Genomic DNA, 20,538 nt, shown 5'->3' on the forward strand with positions numbered 1-20,538 from the left:
GGGTTTGATGAAGTGAGATAAGGGACTTTACAGGTGAAGTCTGTGCTTGAGATGTGATGTTTGAGAAGCGTTCTGAATGGAACAGTAAGGAAAAATCAACTTGTCAGAGCTATGGAAGTTGAAAAGTCTTAGTTTTCATAGGTTAATCTTTTAATGGGAGAAAGGGACAGAAGAAGCATTACACCGAAAAGTCATGCCAGAATGTCTCAGCAGGAAGAGATGATGAAATTAGAACTTTGTCCAGATGTTAAGATATCAGACAGAGACCTTATGGAGAGAAAAGAGTCAAAGGCAATGACCAGACCACATTTCTCAGTGACAGAGAAGACAGTACTGTTCATAGTGACTAGAAGAAGTTAGACATTCATAGATATCATCCGCATATGGATGTTGCCCTCTTTCTTGGGTTGTGATTGTAGATTAGTTTAATTTAAAACATGGCTAGAAAATGCTAATGTGACAGTTGCAGTGCATACAGAAAAAGTAGTTTTCAAGAAAAATAACTAAAACAGACCACACTGCTACATTCATGGCACAATTTTCCTCCAAAATACAAACTTTCTTCCCACATGTTTTTGCTCTGAACTTTCTAAATTTTAAGAAGTGTATTTTTTATATAATCAAGCAGCTTAAACTGTCGTAGGCCATGGATTTTTACAAATCTATCACCTCATTATCAGCAGAGTTTTGATTTTAGAAAACAAGAGAATTTTATCTTCAAAAGTTAAAATTTTAAGACCAATAACTTAAAAAACAAACACAGAATGGGAATATTTATTTAGGGTACTTTACCACTGTTATTGCTCTTCCAGATACAATGCTTACGTATCACCTATCTTGTTTTTTTAGGGTCCCCCGCCTTTAATTGTTTGGCTCTGTCTCCCAAACTAGAATGCTGTTGCTTGGCAATACCAGAAAGAGCATCTCCTAAGCACAACCAAATACTAAAACCAAAATGGTGATAAACACAAATCATTCAATCTAATTTGTGCACAATATGTTAAATCCAATGAAATACATGGTTTTTGTAGAAAGAAACTGAGCTTTTAATTTCCTCTCTGATTACAAGAAAAATAAAAATCTAAGCAAACGTGGCAGTTAGTTAGTTTAGCTATTCTTGAACTTTTTAAATGAGTAATGGTCTGGAGAGAGTGCTCAAAAAACCAGAATACAAGTTTCATGTCTATTTTGGCTCTCTGAGCCATAGTAATAATCATAAGAAGTAAACAAAAGCTTTGAATACTGCTCTACTTTCCTCAGTGATGACTTTTGCAATAGTCATGCCAAAATTCCTAACGCTGCTTTCATTAGCTTTTCTTTGACTGATTACATGCCCTTTAACAAAATTGCCGTTTCACAGACATTGGCAATACATTTGCTGAGGATTACTTCCCTTATTCTAAACTGAAAATGGCATAACAAGGTAAAAAAAAAAAAAAAAAAAAAACCACTTTTGAAACCCTTGTGGTTGCACTAAAAGTACATACTGAGAACTTCAAGCAAACAAGTGATTGTGTTTTAACAAGTAACTAGCTTAGGTGTAGCAATTGTTCATGATCCTAGCCCATTACATTTCTGAAGTAAAGCCCCTATCTCTGTTTCTTATCTGCTCCCAGTTGCTTTGAGCATCAGGCAGGATTGTTGATACATATAGCAATAGGTTTGAATAAATATCAATATTAATTTTTTAGCTTAACTTCATTTGTAATTCCTTCTACAACTTCTCACTGTTCTGTAATAGTGTTTCTAGGATTATCATATTATGAACGTTCATAGTAACCAATACTGTTGTATTTCAGAAGTAAAAAAAAAACAGCCACGCATATTGAATGTAACATGCTCAGAGAATCTGAGCACTTTTATTGGCATGCATAAATTAGAGTTAATATTAATTCTTGTAGAGGGTAGCCTAGCTCTTCTAAGCTCACTGAATTCTCAGTTTCCTCTTGCCATTACTGAGACACGTAAACATCATCTCTGGATGTAGCTATCACTTTTTATTTAAAATCTAGCTGTAATGTACATTTTATAGAGTCTATTGTTAAAGAGTGCTTGGACCCAGTACTGTCTTTTGGACATATGGGAAGAATGCATTTAGTAAAGGAGAGAAAAAGAATAGTTACATTAGTTTTGCTTATGGTAACCTTTTGACAAAATGGCTCCTATTTTTCAAATTCATACAGCACCACATTTTAGAAAGATCTTTTTCCCCTGTATTAAAGATATTATTTATTTTGTATTTCCATCATCTGTGGCAAGGACACTTGTCTAATCAGTTCTGGTTTCAATTTTCTTATGCTACAGCAGTGCACCAAAATTTGGGTTGCAGGCTTCTGTGGGGGATGTAGCTGTTCATTATGTTTTGAGTTTCTATTAAATATTTGCACTAGTTTTGCAAATATCGCTAAATGAGTAAATTGGATCTAACTGCTGGAACTTCAAAATTTTTTTTCTTACAAGTAAATAAAACTTCAATAACTTTGTTTGAATTTTAAAACAAAGAATATTGCCTCTTGAAAGAAAACATCTGTATCTATCCTTCAAGACACACAGTAATTTTAATCATACCAGCTTTAAAGAGTTAGGTTGATCAATGTTCGTTTATGAAGACCTTGCTGGATTATACTGCATTATCACACATCCCACGCTGCTATATAATTCTGTTGCATGTTTGAATGGAAGAACTAGTTAATGATAATTAATGTCCTGTTGGGAGAATTATTGCTGTGGTAGGAGTTCAATGAATTAGTTTAAAAGAAATCTATTGTGCCTTTAAAAAAAAAGTATATTCTGGGTCTTTCTATATGAAAATTTGAAAATTTTAAAAATTTAATCATAGATGTGTGTTAAAACTTCTGCTGAAAAATATTCAACAGTTAAGAATAATGGGTAAACTCAAAAAAAGAATAATCGAAAAGATGTGGCAGCATAAATATCAGAATTCATCAGCTTGACCTGCATAGGAAGCTAGAAGAGCCTGTGACAAGCTGAAGGAGGATTTTTGAGAGCAGAAATGTAAAATGCTGGAGTTGAAACTAGTTCTCTCTGAATTTCTTAGGTTTGTAGTGCTTAGTGCAGAGAAAATTGCAAGTCCTATAATGTATTTTAGCATTAAATGAATTTCATGTTACCATAGTTTATATTTAAATATATGGACCTTATCTAATCTTTTTTATCTGCAATGTTGAGTAAGCAACTTCATAAAATGTTTAAAAGCACCTGTTTTCTCCCCAGAATGTTATGCTTCAGCCATTTGTAGCATCAATTATCACACCACTATTCAGAACTGTAATCCAGATTAGATGTGTTAGGATATGAGGCTGTATCTCACACATAATCACACATAATACAGACTGGATGAAGTTATTTTATGTACAGGGCTTATGCAGCTGCCTTCTTGTGACCTGCATTTGAGTGTGAACATGTGGTGACAGAGAATTGTTTCTTTAGTTCCTTTAGCTAATCTGTTACTATTGTATTTAGATTGGAGATACTGTTTAAGCTCAATATGTAAATCTTAAAGTCAGTTGTAAGACATGCTGGATACAGACCTAGGTTCCAAATCTCAGTTTTAAAAATAATGGAGTAGTTCAGATTTAGATTTTGGTTCAGCACAATGAAGTGGCTCATCAATTAGCAATTCAAAATATGTAATAAAATCACATTGCATAAGTAAATTTTAATTTACTAATTTGTTAAAGTGTGTTCTTCCCTCCTTCTCCACGCTTGCAGCCTTATATCCATTGACTCTTAATGAAGGCTGTGACTCTAGAAAGGATAGCTAACACCCCAGCAGGTGAGTTTTCTATAGGTGCTCTATTGAATCTTCACAGCTGAATGTAGAAATTGATCTTCTGTCTACCATAGTAGAAGCTTGTGGAAGACAATTTCCTGGAGCCTCTTCTGTATTGATTAGCATTTTAAGGCTAGATGAAGCATTGCTGCCAACAGATCCTGTCAGCTTACATAGCAAAAGCATATGGAAGTTCACGAGGTTTTCAGCATCTACTTCTGTAGAATTATATATTTTTAAATTATTTTTAACAAATCTCATCAAACTTTATCTGCTACTGAGATTAAAATAGCAGACAATGTACTCAATGCATTTGTCAGCTGAGAATCTCATATGATTACATTGAAGGGAGCAGTAGGCACACTCCTTTAAGCTACCATTAATTGTCTGAAGCTCAGATAAACTGTCAGCTGTAACTGCACTGTAAATAACAGAAATCATAAAGTCTAATTTTTTAATTCAATTTGGTATGTATTACAATTCAGAAGAAAGAATTTAATGTTTATAATGATCTCTCTGTTTTAGGAGTTATGAAGCAACCTTGCAAAATGTTAAGGACATAAGGAAAATGTAAAAAAAAAACCCCAAAACTTTAAAAAGCAGAAAATCAAGTTGTCTGAAAATGTTTGATATGTACAGGAAAATGTTGGTGAAACCAGAACTACCATCATTTGAAAATGCCCTACTTAGTTGTGTCTAATAGAGAATAGAATTCAATTATCTTCTTTAAAGGTATTCATAGTGAATTATTCACATTGATCTTTTATTATCAAAAATTTCTGATACTATTGACCAGAACGCCAGTTTCAAAACTCTCACTGGTTATCTCTAAGTCTTTTTTTCCCCTCCCACAAAGTCCATTCTACACCACTTTCTCTCACTGTTCTTGAAACCTCATCTCTCTCTCTCTCTCTCTTTTTTTTTTTAATCTTCTCCACAGAAAGACTACCAGGGTACAGCATCCTACTGAATGCAAAACAGATTACTGACACAAATGGAATGTGAAAAAGATAGTAGAGATACTAGGGCTGAAAGAAGAGGTACAGAAGTAAATATATGCAAGGTCAGTTCCAGCAAGTGAGGGTCCGCAGAAGATTCTACAGCAACCAAATCTGTAGGTGCCTATATGCCTCCTTCAGCACCTCCTGGAGAGATCCTAGGCTAGGGGATTCTGCCATATATGCAGTCTATACAGGCTCTGCAAGGAGATGTCTAAAGCAGTTAATAACACAGAACAGAAAATTAATCATTATGGTATCTTGAAATTTCAAGTCTTTTCTTCACTGATATGTACAGGAAAAATAAAATACAAAAGCAAATACAACTATATTTTTTAGCACATATATAAAAAGCAGCCACAAACAGATATTACCTTCATGAGAAATTTCCTTCCATGGATTAGGCGGATACATGAAGGCAGCATTCTGGATTTGGTCATGTATGTCTTCATCTTCATTGAATGGAAAGGTACCACTGAGGCTTACATAAATGATGACACCCACAGACCACATATCCAGAGATCTGTTATAGCCTTTGTTTCTCAGCACTTCTGGAGCAAGGTAGGCTGGTGTTCCTACAACTGAACGCCTAAAAGATTTCTCCCCAATGATTCGGGCAAAGCCAAAATCACAGAGTTTTACCTGTTTAAAGCAAAGTGCTACAGTAAATCAGATATTATTTTTATTATCAAATACATAGTTGAGGTAATTTTGTCATGGTTTAGTTGAGAGATCCACCTCTACTGTTTCCTCATGGGCATTTTTCTTTAACTCCTCTTTGAGTAGAAACTCATGATTCCACTGAATCATTACAGAAGATTACCAGTCTATTGCATCTCCTGTATTTCTTCACTCCATGAATAAACTATGGTCAATAATACAGGACATCTTAGAATCAGAGAAATGAAGTTTTGGAAGGGACCTAACAGCTTAGGCTGCTGCTGAAAGTAATAATACAAAGTAATAATACTTATTAATTCATAGCATAAAAACATGGCAAATAAAAACTCTTACCTATGCCTAACTTTTTCCTGTATTAAGCAAGCTGACCAAATTTAGTTCTTGAACTGCCACTTTTGTTTACTTGGAGATACAGTTACACCCTGTCTCTCTACAAACTTCTTTGCTTTTTCCAGAGGGTCAGATTTAGCTGTTTAAAAATTTTGACTTCAAATTTCAATGTAGATCCTTCCTTTCCAGTTATTGATACTATTTACAAAATTTCAGGGAAATTATCAACAGTATTTCTTTGAATATAGGCATTTGGAGGAGACTATAGCTATAGATGAATTCTACAGATAAAAGATAACAGGAATTGATGTAGATCACAAGCAGTACAACAACAATCCAGAAAGTGTATTTATATATTCTGTAATCTACCTGGCATTTAAATTCATAAAATTAAAGAAGAATCTCCTCTTCTTCATAAGCTGTAACCTAACTTTAAAAAAAAAACCCTGTTTCTTTCCTGAGACTGCATGCAAATTGTCAGTTATCATCTGGACCAAATTAACTAGAAAAATAGTTTGTGCTGTAATGGTGAGCAAATTAGAAAAATTTTGGGCCAGTGCACAAGTAGTTATGTCACACTTGGAAATCTAGTTGTGTATTTTAGATAAATGACAAAAAGCAATGATTTTCAAAAATGTCTTCTTTGGAACCTTTTTTGAATAAGTGATCAGATTTGCCATAACTATCTAATAATTCTGTGTAGTTCTTGGGGCAGATTCTTAAAAGTGATCAGTGATCTGTTTGTTTGTTCATAAAATAACCATTGCTAACACATTAATTTGAACAATTTATCTTAGCAGAGGACATTTTCTACTTGCCTGTGGGAAAGGATCAGCTGATGCCAATAATACATTTTCTGGTTTGAGATCACAATGAACAATATTTTTGAAATGAAGATGCCTTAAAGCCACAAGGATCTATGAAGAAACAAATCAGAAAGAAATTCAGTTTTAAATGATATGCTTTCTATATATATTATTCTGACAATAACAGCGATCAGAGGATCAAGCACTGTTGTAGAGGAAAAACAATCCAACATGAATGTATCTTTTAAAACAATGTCTACAATGAATGCAATAAAAAAGCAAAGATGCTTGCAGTTATTTGCTGTGCCTCAAATTTTATGTTTCACATTATGAAACAAGATTGTTCCCTCTCCGTAGACTCTACATTCTAAACAGATACTTTTTTAAAAACTTCATTCTAAGTATTTGTTTATTTTTTTTTCTGAAATGTTGGGTTTTATGAACATTTCATTTGCAAAAATGTCCATCCAGATCTAAATTATGAACTCAAAAATTTCTACTGAAATAGTATGCGAGCCAATTTAAACAATTTCTTGAAGACAGAAACCGTGTGTGTATGTTTACTCCACTCTGTCTAACACATATTCAACCTATTCCTGTAGCTTTAATTCTGCTATTCCTTGTGTCTGGTCAGGAGCTGACAGAATTTTCCACTATATTAGAAGAGGCAATGGTCAGGAGGCTGAATGTATCTGGGAAAGCAAGAAACCAAATTCTGAAGCTGATGGCTTCATTTCAGTCGGATATAGTGCTGAGATCCAGGCTCAGCACAGAAAAGCTACACCTAGTAAGCATATAGTATGAACTACAACAGTTAGGTACAGGGAAATTCAAGAGGTTCAGATTTCTCCCATCATATATATGGCTTCACCAGAGTGCTATCTGTGCTGTGTGTCCCTTTCTTGTGCTTACTTCTTCAAGCATAAGGGGAAATGCGCCTTGATGGCGCTTCTATCCAGCAGCCAGACAACTGCACACATATCCACTTCTAGTTCCTCTTAATAGTTTACTACCCATCAGATAACGCACATGAAGATGTCTATAAAATCTCCGGTATTATAATCAGGCTTTCATAAGTCAGATGGGTAAATTATGGCAAAAGCAAAACATAAGCAACACTGATAATACCTGACCTCAAAGCTCTTTCTAGGTCTATAATTGGTTTCTTACCTGCGTAATTAGAAACTTTGTTATTTTCTCTGGCAATCTGCCTTTTTCACTTGATAAGATCATCTCCAGCATGTCTCCATGGAGTTTTTCCATAACAACAAACACTCTTTCTGGTGTCTCAAACATACACTCCAGATTTACAACACCAGGGTGATGAAGATTCTGTTAAAGATATATATAGCACTTGAATAAAACAGATTTCCCAACATGATTAGTAGGTTTTATCATTACACAGCCAATCTTCAGATCCCTCCCACTACACAGGAGAACAATCCAGTCCTTCAGTGTTTAAAGTGTGTCTCGTCTGAAGGTAACAGGCGTGAATTCTAGGGACAGTAGCCTTATGAGAGTATGGCTGAACTTAAAATGAGTTTAAGAAACATACATTTTCCTTATTACGTCTGTTGCTTAAAATTACAAAGACTGTAATTCCTAACATGACATCAGAATGGTTAAAAGTAAAATACCTACAACTCTTAACATGTTGCATCATAGGTATGGTTTTAATTAAAAAACAACAGAAATATAATTTATTAAGCAAATTTTCAAGGTGTTATCTTCAACTAGGTACTATGCCATCCAGGTTTTGCAACAGACTAACTGGTTTAAATATTGGTGAGTAGTGCAAAAATCATGTTTCTCTGTTATTCTGACTGAACACATATTGCCAAGGCTTCTTTCTACTATAAAGCCTGTTATGCTTGTGGTCCCATTCCTTTAAGTGCAGGTCATAAAGAACTTTATACTCCCATGCAAAGCTTTGTACCTATTTTTAAGTTTTTTGATAATGAAGGAACCAAGTTAGGAAAAACACCATCACAGTGTCCTGGAGAACACTATGGCAACAGCTTAATCTATTTTAAACCGAGGAAGCCTCAGTATGGAAGGGAGAAACTAAAAGTAAAAAAATAAATTTAAAAAATTGGGATTTCTGGACACATAGCAGTGTGTGTCGGAAGGAAGACACTATATGTTTAAGATGTCATGCCGGACCTTTTATCTACCAGTACTGGAGAATAGACACAGAAGTACTACACACCTATAAAAAGGACTGACTAAAAAAGGATATTGGCTCACAGTAATAAATAACAGTGATATTTAATACATTCCCAGTAAATTTGCTCTTGGCTATTTTTGCAGATACTGAATGGTGAAAATACCAGTATTTTTGCAAAAATAACTTAAAGTGGTTGTTTTCAATATGTTTCCTATCTCTTTAAACAATTACATTTCACACAGGCATTTTAACCAGGATTTTAGAGAATTTCTCAAATAGATTGCCAACTAAAATCATATCATCTGGGTTTACAGTAAGGTACAAATGGAGTTAATACAGTAAAAAAGGCAAAAGAAAATACCTGTAAAATTGCAACCTCATTACGAAGTTGGCTTTCCTGCTTAGTTGGAAACCTTAGTTTGTCAATTATTTTTATGGCAACATCTCTTCCTGTTTTGCGATGTTTTCCTGCATTAATAAAAAAAGGCCTCTATCAATTAGCATGATTAATTCTGAAAAGTGTTCCACTTTCACTGGATTGTACAAATGACCACAGTCAAGTAATTCCCAGAGCAGGTTTGCAACAAGTTAAACCAATGTTAAAAGTTTTCTGTCATTTCTCTTCTTTCTTCCCTTCGACAAGTGAACTTTTCTCATGTTCTATTATCACTTGACAAATCTGTTTAAGCACATAAATCAGCCTATGTATAAGAAAGTCAGCTTTGCAGTTAAACTATATAAATTAAACTGAATTTATTAACTGCAAAACTAACTCACTTATATATAGGCCTGTTCATGTTCTTAAACTGCATTCTCTGCAGCTGGCCGGTCATAGGCTCAGTCCTTCAATGGCAGTTCCAGACTAGCCAACAAAAAATAGTTTAGTTGGTTAATGAATACTGTTTATACAAAACAATTGGTAGCTAATTTCTGTAATAAAACATTTCAGAATCCAAATACTTTCATCATTCAAGAAGTCTTCTGTATTAAGCACAGCTGTACAATGAAACAAAGTCTTACCTCCATAAACAATTCCAAATTGTCCTGATCCCAGCACCTCATCTGGGAAGATTTGGTATACAGTGCTAATATCCTGTTTATATAAACATAATGAATATTAAGCCCTGAGATATGGTAGCAAGATTTTTATTTCATTTGATTTTTCTAATGGGAACTAGCATACATTTAATATTAGACATTTCAACATACCAGAAATGTTCATGCGAGTTTTCTTAAAAGGCAAGGAAGGTAACTGCAATTGCAGAAAGGATATCTTCCGCTAAGTTTCAACCATTGCCATCTTACAGGCAAGTAGCCTGCAATGGGCTACATTATACTTAGTCTTCATCAAATCTGAAGACAAAAGTACATATGGAAACAGAGAGGGTCTTGTTAGCAACATTCTACTCAGAGGACCCAGGCTGAGGATCCTGGATCTAGCAACTATGGCTGGGGACTCCCTAGTTTTTATGAAAAGGGAGAAACTAAGAATTAAAACTCTCTTTAAAAAAATCCTAGATCAGCTCCTGTCAACTGGGGAGAAGCAAGTGGTTTCCTAGTTTATAGAAAGCTTTGTGAGTATCAGCAGATCTGAGCTTTGGCTTATTGTATTTGTCCACTGAGAGATGTAAAATTGTCCATCAGCGGCAGAGAGGCAGGCCAACTTCTCATTCATTCTTAGGGCCCAAACAAAGGCTGGAACGCAAGCTGTCAGCAGATTTATTTGGGAGGCCCAAACAAAGCTCAAGCCTTTGAATTCAGTTTCATTTTCCTGATATTTAACAAGCAGCATATACAAAGAAGAGCAAAAGAATTCCAAAGAGTTGATAATAAAGATTGTTCTTGCTTTTCCTTAGGAAATAAAAGGACACCACCAGGTAATCCCTTTCTGGCAAATACGAGAACTGTATCAATGCTTTACTTAGCTGCAGACAGTCCTCTTTATTTCCTCTGCCTGTGAGAAAGGAAACCAGAATATGACTATTTACCTTGACCACATGCACCATGACCAAAATTCCTAATGAAAGAGAGTCCCAAGACTTTTTTACATATGTGTAACAACATATGTAACTCCTTCTTCAGACAAAGTTTCATCTTTTGGGGAAGATGTACAATGAAGAATGTCTAATCTCTCAGTGATGACAGGAAAAGGTATATTTACCAAAGCTTGTGATTAGCCTTACCGTGTTCATCTGACCGAAATTCCATGAACTAATAACTTATACAGCCCACTTTTCCTTCTGATTGATAATCAGCATGCTGCAGGGTATGTCATTAAATTCTGTGTTAAGCTGAATTACCCAAATGTAATTCTTGTGCTTCAAGGAAAAGGTGCCATGAAGATGACTTTTCTCAAAAGTTAACAAAGTTAATTAATTGCATTTCTACAGTGTAAGTGAAAAATGGCTGATGGAAACTCTTCTCTAACATTTCTCTTTCCAAAACAGATCAATGACTTTGCAAGCTTAATCATATCATGTCTAGCATTCAGAGAACACTCACCACATTTTCTTGAACTTGGCAGTTTGACACTGAAATACTGATGGATATATCCCCTGGGGAAGAAAGTAAAATATACTTCAGACTGCTGTGCTTTTAGTTCAAACATGTAGTAATAGGAAATGACATTTACATCACATCAGTATCTACTGACAACCCTAGAAATTGAATCAATTAGGTCATCTTGTTCATCTACCAGCCAATATAAAATTGCACCAGCTCAAAAACTTGAACAATAGACTTTTGCAAGCTACAGAAAAGAAGCTTATACATTTCAGTATTTATTTTTTTAATAGTGTAATCTCATAATTCCCATTTATAAGGTTATTATTGCTTTATTTTGTTCTAATTTTGAGCTTTAAAACTTATGCAAGTAATATGAGTGCAACTAGGCTGAATTGTACTTATTTAGTATTGATTTACAGTGTCACATACAATGTATTTGATCCTATTTAGCTTTCAGAAAAAGGCCAATGCCTATTCACATTGATACATTTATTTTTAAAAAGTAATGCACTTTTCAGCTGGGTTAAGAGCCATTATTAAAACACCTAATGGAGAGAAAAAAAATGTGCACTTGTGCTTTAATAAAATAAAATCAGAACGAAATTCTACAAATTCAGAGCCCAGGATGTTTCCACAAGCTTTTCGAACTGGACACCTATTGAGGTTAATGAATAATAGGTTCAGTAAAACTGGAGAATATATTTATTGCTAATTGCATCTACACAAAGATGTCATTTTGGGGAGGAAAGAATGGTTCTTCAGAGCATTGCTGTCTAGATCTCCTACTTTTGCCTGAAATCCTGTTCAGTGCTGAATTTTCATTTTTTCAATATGGATTTCAGCCCCATCAAAACCAGCCCTCTACTGTAAAAACTGTTACACACTGAAGACACTCACCACTATCCATCAGTTCACTAAGTACCATGAGTAACTTCTGCCCTGAATGGCTTATTCCCTCCTCTTTTCCTTAGGAACAGAATGTTTTTGGAAGGGAGTGTTTCAGTTTGGCAGAGACTTTTTATCATTGCTGATTCATATATATATGCTACTTTGTGTGTACGTGAAAGAAAGTATGGACAAAGAAATGTATCTTATACTTGAATGGAAGACAGTAGGTTGCTATAGCTCTCAGTCCCTGCAAAAGATTGTTCTAAAGGTCTCAGATGAATTTATTCTTCACACAAAAAAACCCAAAGATGACTACTAAGTTATAGAGAAAATTTTCAAACTTCCCAAGAGGCAGAGAAGACAGCTGTGATTCCCAGTCAAGCAATCTAACATTCCCAGTTTAGGCAATCTGTTTAGCTATCCTGAGCTCAGACCAGGGGCAGTAGGTAACTAATCTGACTGAAATGACATCCAGAATTTGACACTATTTTATGTAGGAACCCAGTCTAGAAAAAGCAAAGGACAGAGCTGATATATTCTGAGCTGCTGGGCCTGGAGAAATATGCTGTCTGTTTTATTGCTTGGTTTTGGAAGGGCTTGCTGTTTCACTAGCATTTCACACTGCATTAATATCATCCAATTGTCAAGTGGTAAAGTGGGTGTACATTGGAACAAAAGGTCTAATCCAGCTTGTGTAGACATATCCAGATTTGCTTTACACTGTCTAAGCTGAGTGTAAGTTGCAGAGCAGCCACAGCAGCACATGCCTGGTGGTGGTGAACTACACAAGTGTACCTATTTTCATATGTGGTTTTTTTAAGTCATATTGTTTGCTTCCTGCTGCTGCAGTTACTTTGTTATCACTACCTGAGCTAGATTTAAATGTGTTTTGTATTTGGTTTACATAACCTGTCAGCTTTGGTAGAGAATTACCCAAACATATGTAAACCTGAGGCAAAGATATATTCTGTCCATGTGATCCTGGGTAACATCCCTGCCTGTTCTGCTTAGAACAGCTGTCCTTCACACTTGAGCTCATCTCATCTCAGCATAGGACAATGTTTATGTCAGTCATACAGCCAAATGTGACGAAAGGGAGCATATCCCCTATGCTGCAGTGACCAAAAGAGTGAAGAGCTGCTTCTGTAGATAGCAAGAAACATAAGTTACAGTCATGAAGGGAAAAAATCTATCAATTGCTAACTGGAGCTCAGAAGACTTCATGCCTCTGCACAAGAAGGCTATTACTCATGTCAGCAACACAAAGAGGATGCAGATGTCTTACATATAGAACAACTATTTGCTCGCTAACAAATCTGCATGTTGTGTATTAATACAGATGTCTTAGTATAAACTGGAAACATATGGATGAGAAACTGCAGCTTCTAAAACAATATACAGTCAGGTGATAGGCCGTGATAGAATAGCCTGTATTAGCTGTGCAATACTTCCTTTCCACACCTGCAGAACCTTGAGCAATGTCATTTGTTATATGACTATATTTATTTGAAATAAAGGAAATGAATCAACTTACTGTGTAGGTTAGGTCCTGACCCAGTTGATGCCCCTTTAGGGATGACAGGCATCAAAGCATGCTGTATTGCCATCTCCCACATTCTTGCCACATCTATGCCAATACCACTAGAGAGAACACTGTTATTCAGTGGAACACTTGAGAGGTTTTCTATATTTTCTCCAACATAATAGATTATATTTGCTGTGCTTATTTCAAAACAGTGAAGATTGGCTCCCTGAGGCAGTAAAGTGAAAGTTTTTGCGGGTTCCAGAGACAAAATTTCAGACAATGGAATTTCCTGAAATGAAAAGTTGATTTACATTCTGTGTAGATTATCAACATGTATATATATATATGAACTTTATTTAACTAAGTTATGATATTAGCTGTTACTTTTAACCACATGCATCTTGTACAATCAAAAATGCTCTTGTAACCTGAAACTCCATGGCAGAGGTCTATTGATGGTGAAATACCAAATGTTTCTTTCCTAGACCCAGTAGAACTTTAATTATTACACTTATCAAAGAGAGGAGTGAGGTGTCAAGAGAAAAGAGCAGGACCAACCACATATTAACAGAACTCCAATAGAAAATTTAATACCACTTCCTTTTTGCTTTAATAAATGCAAATAAATCTATTAATAAGAGCAGAATAAATCTGTTCTGAATGAGAAATTAAGATTCCAATTTCCCATTTTATATAAGTATGAACTTGGTTATTTTATCATCAGTAAGACTTAGGACACATTTCACTGATATATCTCCCCGATAAGGAGGCCTTAACAGTCAACATGAAAAAAAATATTTTCCATTATTAACAATTAATGAAGTAATGCCTCAGGAGATAACTGTCTCAAGTAAAAGGATATGAGCATTAAAATAAACTTTTACGATCACAATCACAAAATAATATCCAAAGGACAAAATTAAAATGGTATCTAATTGTTTGGAAAGAACTTGTATTATGAATCATTGAATGCCAGATGAGTTTCTTGGAATCCATCACCGGTACTGAATTGTCCCTGCATAAAAAACACTCCATTTCCATAACATGACATTGTTAGCTGACACGTTAAGTTCTGATCTGAGGCTTGGTTGTCAAAGGCAAAGCATATGCAGGTTAAATAATGAAAACAAACATAGATCAAAGTTATACTACTTGTGTATTTCAAGTAAGTATTTACTAATATAGCAATTCACTCCAGTGATTATATTCTGCTAGTACAAAAAGAGATTGAAAAATATTCCTTACCTTGTAATATTTGCTTCCAGTATCATTTTGAAAAAGTGTAATGCATTTGCTGTCTAGTCTCCAGTAGTGTCGCTTCCTCTGCAATAAACAATAATAAAGAAACTTTCTAACAGTTTTGAAGTAAACTGATGAAATTCTCATTTCACAGAAGTATCATTTCCAAAAAGTTTCACTTACTTTTGAAGGGATGAATTGTGAAGGATAAAGATTCATTTTTTATTGCAAGATTTTTAGGAGGATTTAATATCTGTGTTTAAAATTTATAGGGGTTTATAGAACCTTGCTGTGTTCAAATTGTTCCAGTTTAAAAGAATTTAAATGTCACTTTGAAGTCTGTGTTACATTCAGCACAGTTTGCTACAAGTGTGCTGCTAAAATAATTCAACTTTCTTTTTGTGTAAGTCGTAACACTCTGGCTCACTTTAGAAGGCCACAAACTGAAGCTTTTATTCTTGCTTTAGCAGCTCTGAATGAAAATAATTTTTTTTTCTGCACCAAATATATTTTACAAAAGTATCAATTCACCTAGGAAACTGCAGCTGGAAGGCAGACCTACTTTCCAGAACCCCTGAGGTGTTAATATGATTTTTACTTCCTTCCAAATGTCTTCACATTTGGCTGCTTATGATAATACAACTGACATCTTCAGATATTTTTGTGTGTTTTAACTGTCTCTTTGACAGACTCAGGAAGAGTGAATATTTCTTGCAAACAGTGCTAGTCCCCAATTATGACAAGAGTTAGAACTTCAAGATTCACAAATACTGCCAAAAATGCCTTATGGGAGTGACTTTATCAAAGTATTATTAGGATTTGAAAGTATTATTAGTATTTTTAGGATCCTGTACTGTTATGTAGTAGGCATAGTAAGACAGGTCTTCCTTAACATTTCTTACCAGTGTATCCTTGCTTGTATAGTGAACCATCCAACCCTCCTTCATTACTGTGCTGCTTCTCCTTTTTGTGTGCTTCACAGATTGTACCACTCTCATTAATGGAATATTGTTGCTGGTTGAAGGGCTTAAGAATAAATCAATAAAACTTCTTAAAATAAGATAATGTTGGACAAAAAGAAAAAAGTCTTTCAAACCAGAAATATCCATGTTTACATTTGTAGTCACTAACAGACCTGGACTAGACACTATTTTGTTTGTCATTCCAAGTATCTTCAGATTACAAAGAAAAAAAAAAAGTAATTCTACACCACGACGAAGTCAGAGACCTTCTGAAGGCTTACACACACAGAGACGCACACAGACACATACACACAAATAAAATATCCCAAAAGAGGAGCTAATAAAATGAGCAAATGACTAGGGCCTGAGGTAGGATGTGGGAGATATAGCTCAACTCTGTGCTATGCATAATTCAGTCTAGTACTCAATCTTGAATCTCTTATAACCAAAGTAAACATTGTCCATCAGATTATTGTCTGTTCTGTGATCTTTCTTGGAGTTCAAACACACAATTGTGTTATTTATGACAGTTTACAGAGTAGTAAAAGCTGTCTACCTGTGTGTGCACTTGCAGGGTATGGCAGAGAATCCGCTGGAACCTCTCAATGAAAGAGGTTTAAGCTAAAACGTTTTATCCTCAAAGTAAAGGACCTAAAATAAAGTCCTATTGTCTTGTACTTTGGAGTCCACACATTGAAAATTTCCACTACTCATCTGACACACAGTAACTTGGAAAGACATGGGAACTCGACAGTATAAAATCTGGACTATCTAGCTGGAGAAGTTTAGGAAGTAATCAAGCCCACCACTTCCCTTGCTGCTGGAGTTAACACATTCTGCAGAATGGAATTGGACTCATAATCTGCTTCAATCCTAAACCGAAACATGTAGTTATTTCTGGCAGAACTTTAAACTGAGATGCTGTATTCGACATGAAAGCAGAGCACAGAGAGCTCAGGAATTCTGCTCTGCTGGCAAAGCTACTGGTACAACAACCCCAGCAGGAAGGGCAGAAACCACCAGCAGGAGAACCATAATATCTTAAATGTCCACAGCTGTTCTGACTTGCAAATGTCTGCAGATGGCCCTCCTTCACTGTAATGCATCCTGGAAATAAGGAACTTTTTAAGAACTTGCATTTTCAAATCAAAATGCAAAAAGTGTCCTGTCTTAAAATCTCAAAAAGACTGTAACATACAGTCTTTTCTGCCTAAAAATGATTCAAAGGAACAGTCCCTATATAGTCATTACAAACCTTTAACTAAATAGTTATTTTAGAGACTCCTATCTCTACTGACAGAGATTTACTTTTTTAGTTACCTTTTATAGACCACTTAAAATTGGTCCACAGATATGAAGACTACCCTTAAAAATGATTGGGGCAGGTAATACTGCAAATATTTGTATTTCAGAGGACCTGCAATGCTGTCGATTCAATGTAACTGGGACATTCCAGGTGTTATTTGACACCGATTTTGTGATATAAGCATAAGCTTATATTCTAAATGTATAATATGTCTATGTATACATATAGTGTCTATGCAGGTGAATATGACAGTAGGAAAAAAACACTTAGTCCACCGCTGCTGGTAGTAAAACAGAATATTGTTGAAATGGATGGCTTTCTATTAGTGCAACATATGTGTTAATAATAGAGAATTAAGGGGACTATGTTATTGAAACAGACTCCTAGGATGGAAAATAAAACAGGAAACTGTGGGTCAGACTGGGATTTGTGAATGCAAAACCATTCTATAATTCTTCTTCAAGCTATAAACCCCTAGCATCAAGGAAATTAGAGCTTAAAAGACTATTTTAGGTTCCCTGACAATGAATAATCCCTACTTCACTTTTGCCACTATTCTGTACAGTTCCAATATGTGAAAAATGTTTTCTTACCTCTCTTAGAAAAGTTGCACATATTCAGTTCCTATTTTACTTCCTAATCATTCATTTCAAGTTGCTAATCTGTTTTGTAATTTGCTTGAAACTACTACTTCTGGTTTTCAAACCTCCGTTCCTGCTAAAGATATCTAAAAAATGCAAACAATATGCCTAGATCTGATCATACCGTAATCACTCATACAGTTTTTTTTTCATTAAACGAGCTGTCCAAGTTTGTAGCCCAATAGCGCTTTGACCATTTTCTTCCTTGACAGTACACTGCAAACTCGTATCTCATTTTGCTGTATACTATCACTCCTTAGTAGGCTCAGTCCCTAAACAACTGTCCTATCCTGTGAAATTTTGAGATTTGAAAAAATATTCCTGTTTCACATTACAGACATTCCAATACTGTTAAAATATATTTTTAAAGACATTATAACACCAGAATAACCAGCAGCTTCTTGGTGAGGCACTCTGAAAGCTCAGATTTAAAGCCCTCCCACTCAACTATATCCTAGGTGAGCAGAATAACTGGCAGACAAGTAGCTATTCCAAAGATCTCCTTTTGAAAAGAAAACTGAATACAGCTATCACAAAGCTGTCAGGACAAATGGACTACTGGTCATCCTGAGATATGGTTTTGGATTTTTTTAAATTTATTTTATTTTTTGCTTGCTTGCTCGCTTGCTGTTTACTTTTTCAACCAGGATTTCACTGTGAATGCAAGACACCTTTCCCATCTGATATTTTATTGAAACCTGAACATTCTCACAGTTCAGTTTTTAATGAAAATGGATTAAAAAATATGCTACTATTTTCCTTCAAACAGAAGAATATATACTTATGCAAAAAGCAGACATTGCACTTCTAGTCGGGGGAAAAATGCTTGGGAAAAATAAAAAAAACTGTTCTCTATTGCTTGCTTTGAAAAAGAAGTTTCACAACATAATTTTCATAACAAAGCAGACCTGTAACAATTGCTTGTGCATCAGTTTTCAGTTGCTATTTCAACTTGACAATAATATTTAAGTTTCTCTTAAAATCCTCATACATATATTCAGAAAAGCAGCTGCATTACTCTTTCAGAACCATCACACATCATCACACACATCTCTGCATTGTGAAGGACTGAGAATAGGGCCCAGGTAGATTTCTACTTGAGTCCTAGTCATGATACTAAGAAACACAAAAGAATACAGAAATTGTATTTCCCAGCTCACCTGATCATCCTGTTAGACTCGTCATGATCTGGATCAGGATCCTGCATTTCCCCACTGTCACTATGGCATCCCATCATTGATATCTCAGAATCATGAGCTATAGATTCTTCCATGTCATCTATAAAACCACTGTTTCTTTCACTGTCGTTGTCGTCACTCCCTTCTTCCATGACCACGTCAGACTCAGCCCCAGGACTAAGGAGATCTGGAATATTATTTCTGAAGTTATTATCTGAAAACATACAATACTCTAATCACAAAGTCCTAACACATTTGGGGCATAAGGAAAATTTAGGTTCTCTCTTGAACTCTATTGCCTGTGTCTGTTTCTACTCAGTGTGTACTGGTAAAGTATGGTCCTAAACCAGCCATTGGGAAAATCATTACAGAAAGCTGGGAACTCATCAAACTGAAATATTTTCAGAAATACAATTTTCTATTAAAAACTGCCAAAGTCAAGGCAGAATTTCTTATCCATGGACTTCTATTCAAACACTCTATACTCATGAGCTTTATTTTTGAGATCTTCTGGCAGATTTTCTATACAGCTTGCATGTTGTGTACCGGCTTGATGGCTGTTGGCGGGCTACAGCTGCAAACTGATGCTAAAACAGCAGTAATTTCAAAACTAGGAATTTTGTATTATGATGATGACATGACTGTGAGCTATTGAAATAACTCCCAAGACAATTACTCATAATGTGAACTATATTTTGGGGAAAAAAGGCTGTTTACTTCACATCAGTGTTCTCTGTAAGGCTGCACGACATGGCACAATAATCCACACTATTGAGATAAGATTCTCTACCTTTATAAAGGAAATTCTAGATAAACATCAAAAACACCAGTGTAATATAGCAAAGAAAAAATATGAAGATTTGACTTAGTCTGGCTATGGAATTACAAGAAATAAGAATCAGAGATGAATGGAAAGGAGACATCAAGTTTACCTCCTGTTCTCTAAGATTAAGCTGTCTTTCCTCTCACAAGTCAAAAGAATGAGGAAAATACTGCATTAATTTTGCTTTTGATAAGATAAGAACAACTTCTAGACATAAACTATTTGACTCTGGCGTAGTATTGACAGTATTAACAGTATCGTCCAATATTAAATTTAATAATATATTGTTTACATTTAAATAATGTTAAATGATCCAGTTTCAAGGTTAGAGATACCTAAGCAAGGTCAAAGTAAGAAATAACTTTTACTGTATTTCTGCTTGTGAATGGATTTATCTGGAAAATAGAAAGGAAGAGAGAGTTTTAAACTTATTAAGCTAAAGACTTGCATTATGAAAAAAAACAAGAAGGCTTTTTGTTGAAACTCAACCTGCCGTTATACAGGCTATGATCCAACATGTCAAAATCATCAGTCCTGTCAGACAGGCAAGACAGCATTAGCTTTTCTAGGATACTTGCACTGTTTCCCTATGCAGGGAGCCATGGACAGCAACCTGAAGTAAGGTAAAATCACATGGAAGACACCAAATGTTCTCAATGAGAAAATCGCATCCAATTGTGTGGGAGAAGGTTCATG

General features: G+C 35.1%; 1 protein-coding gene across 4 annotated transcripts in view; it reads right to left on the reverse strand.

Moving 5' to 3' along the window:
* The window catches only part of PRKD1 (protein kinase D1), a 156,857-nt gene that overhangs the window by 12,225 nt on the left and 124,094 nt on the right, over window positions 1-20,538 (reverse strand). For 3 of the 4 annotated variants that reach the window (XM_013940461.2, XM_013940463.2, XM_013940460.2), the window contains 10 exons: window positions 19,002-19,206; window positions 15,835-15,958; window positions 14,939-15,016; window positions 13,703-13,982; window positions 11,278-11,330; window positions 9,796-9,868; window positions 9,137-9,243; window positions 7,779-7,940; window positions 6,621-6,719; window positions 5,166-5,433 (listed from right to left, as the gene is read on the reverse strand). In XM_013940461.2, coding sequence (XP_013795915.2) covers window positions 5,166-5,433; window positions 6,621-6,719; window positions 7,779-7,940; window positions 9,137-9,243; window positions 9,796-9,868; window positions 11,278-11,330; window positions 13,703-13,982; window positions 14,939-15,016; window positions 15,835-15,958; window positions 19,002-19,206 — 1,449 coding nt within the window. Of the gene's footprint in view, window positions 1-5,165; window positions 5,730-6,620; window positions 6,720-7,778; window positions 7,941-9,136; window positions 9,244-9,795; window positions 9,869-11,277; window positions 11,331-13,702; window positions 13,983-14,938; window positions 15,017-15,834; window positions 15,959-19,001; window positions 19,207-20,538 lie in introns of those variants that run through there. The other variant, XM_013940462.2, reaches the window with a different exon arrangement.

This window comes from Apteryx mantelli, chromosome 4, assembly GCF_036417845.1.
Source record: "Apteryx mantelli isolate bAptMan1 chromosome 4, bAptMan1.hap1, whole genome shotgun sequence".
Taxonomy (NCBI): domain Eukaryota; kingdom Metazoa; phylum Chordata; class Aves; order Apterygiformes; family Apterygidae; genus Apteryx; species Apteryx mantelli.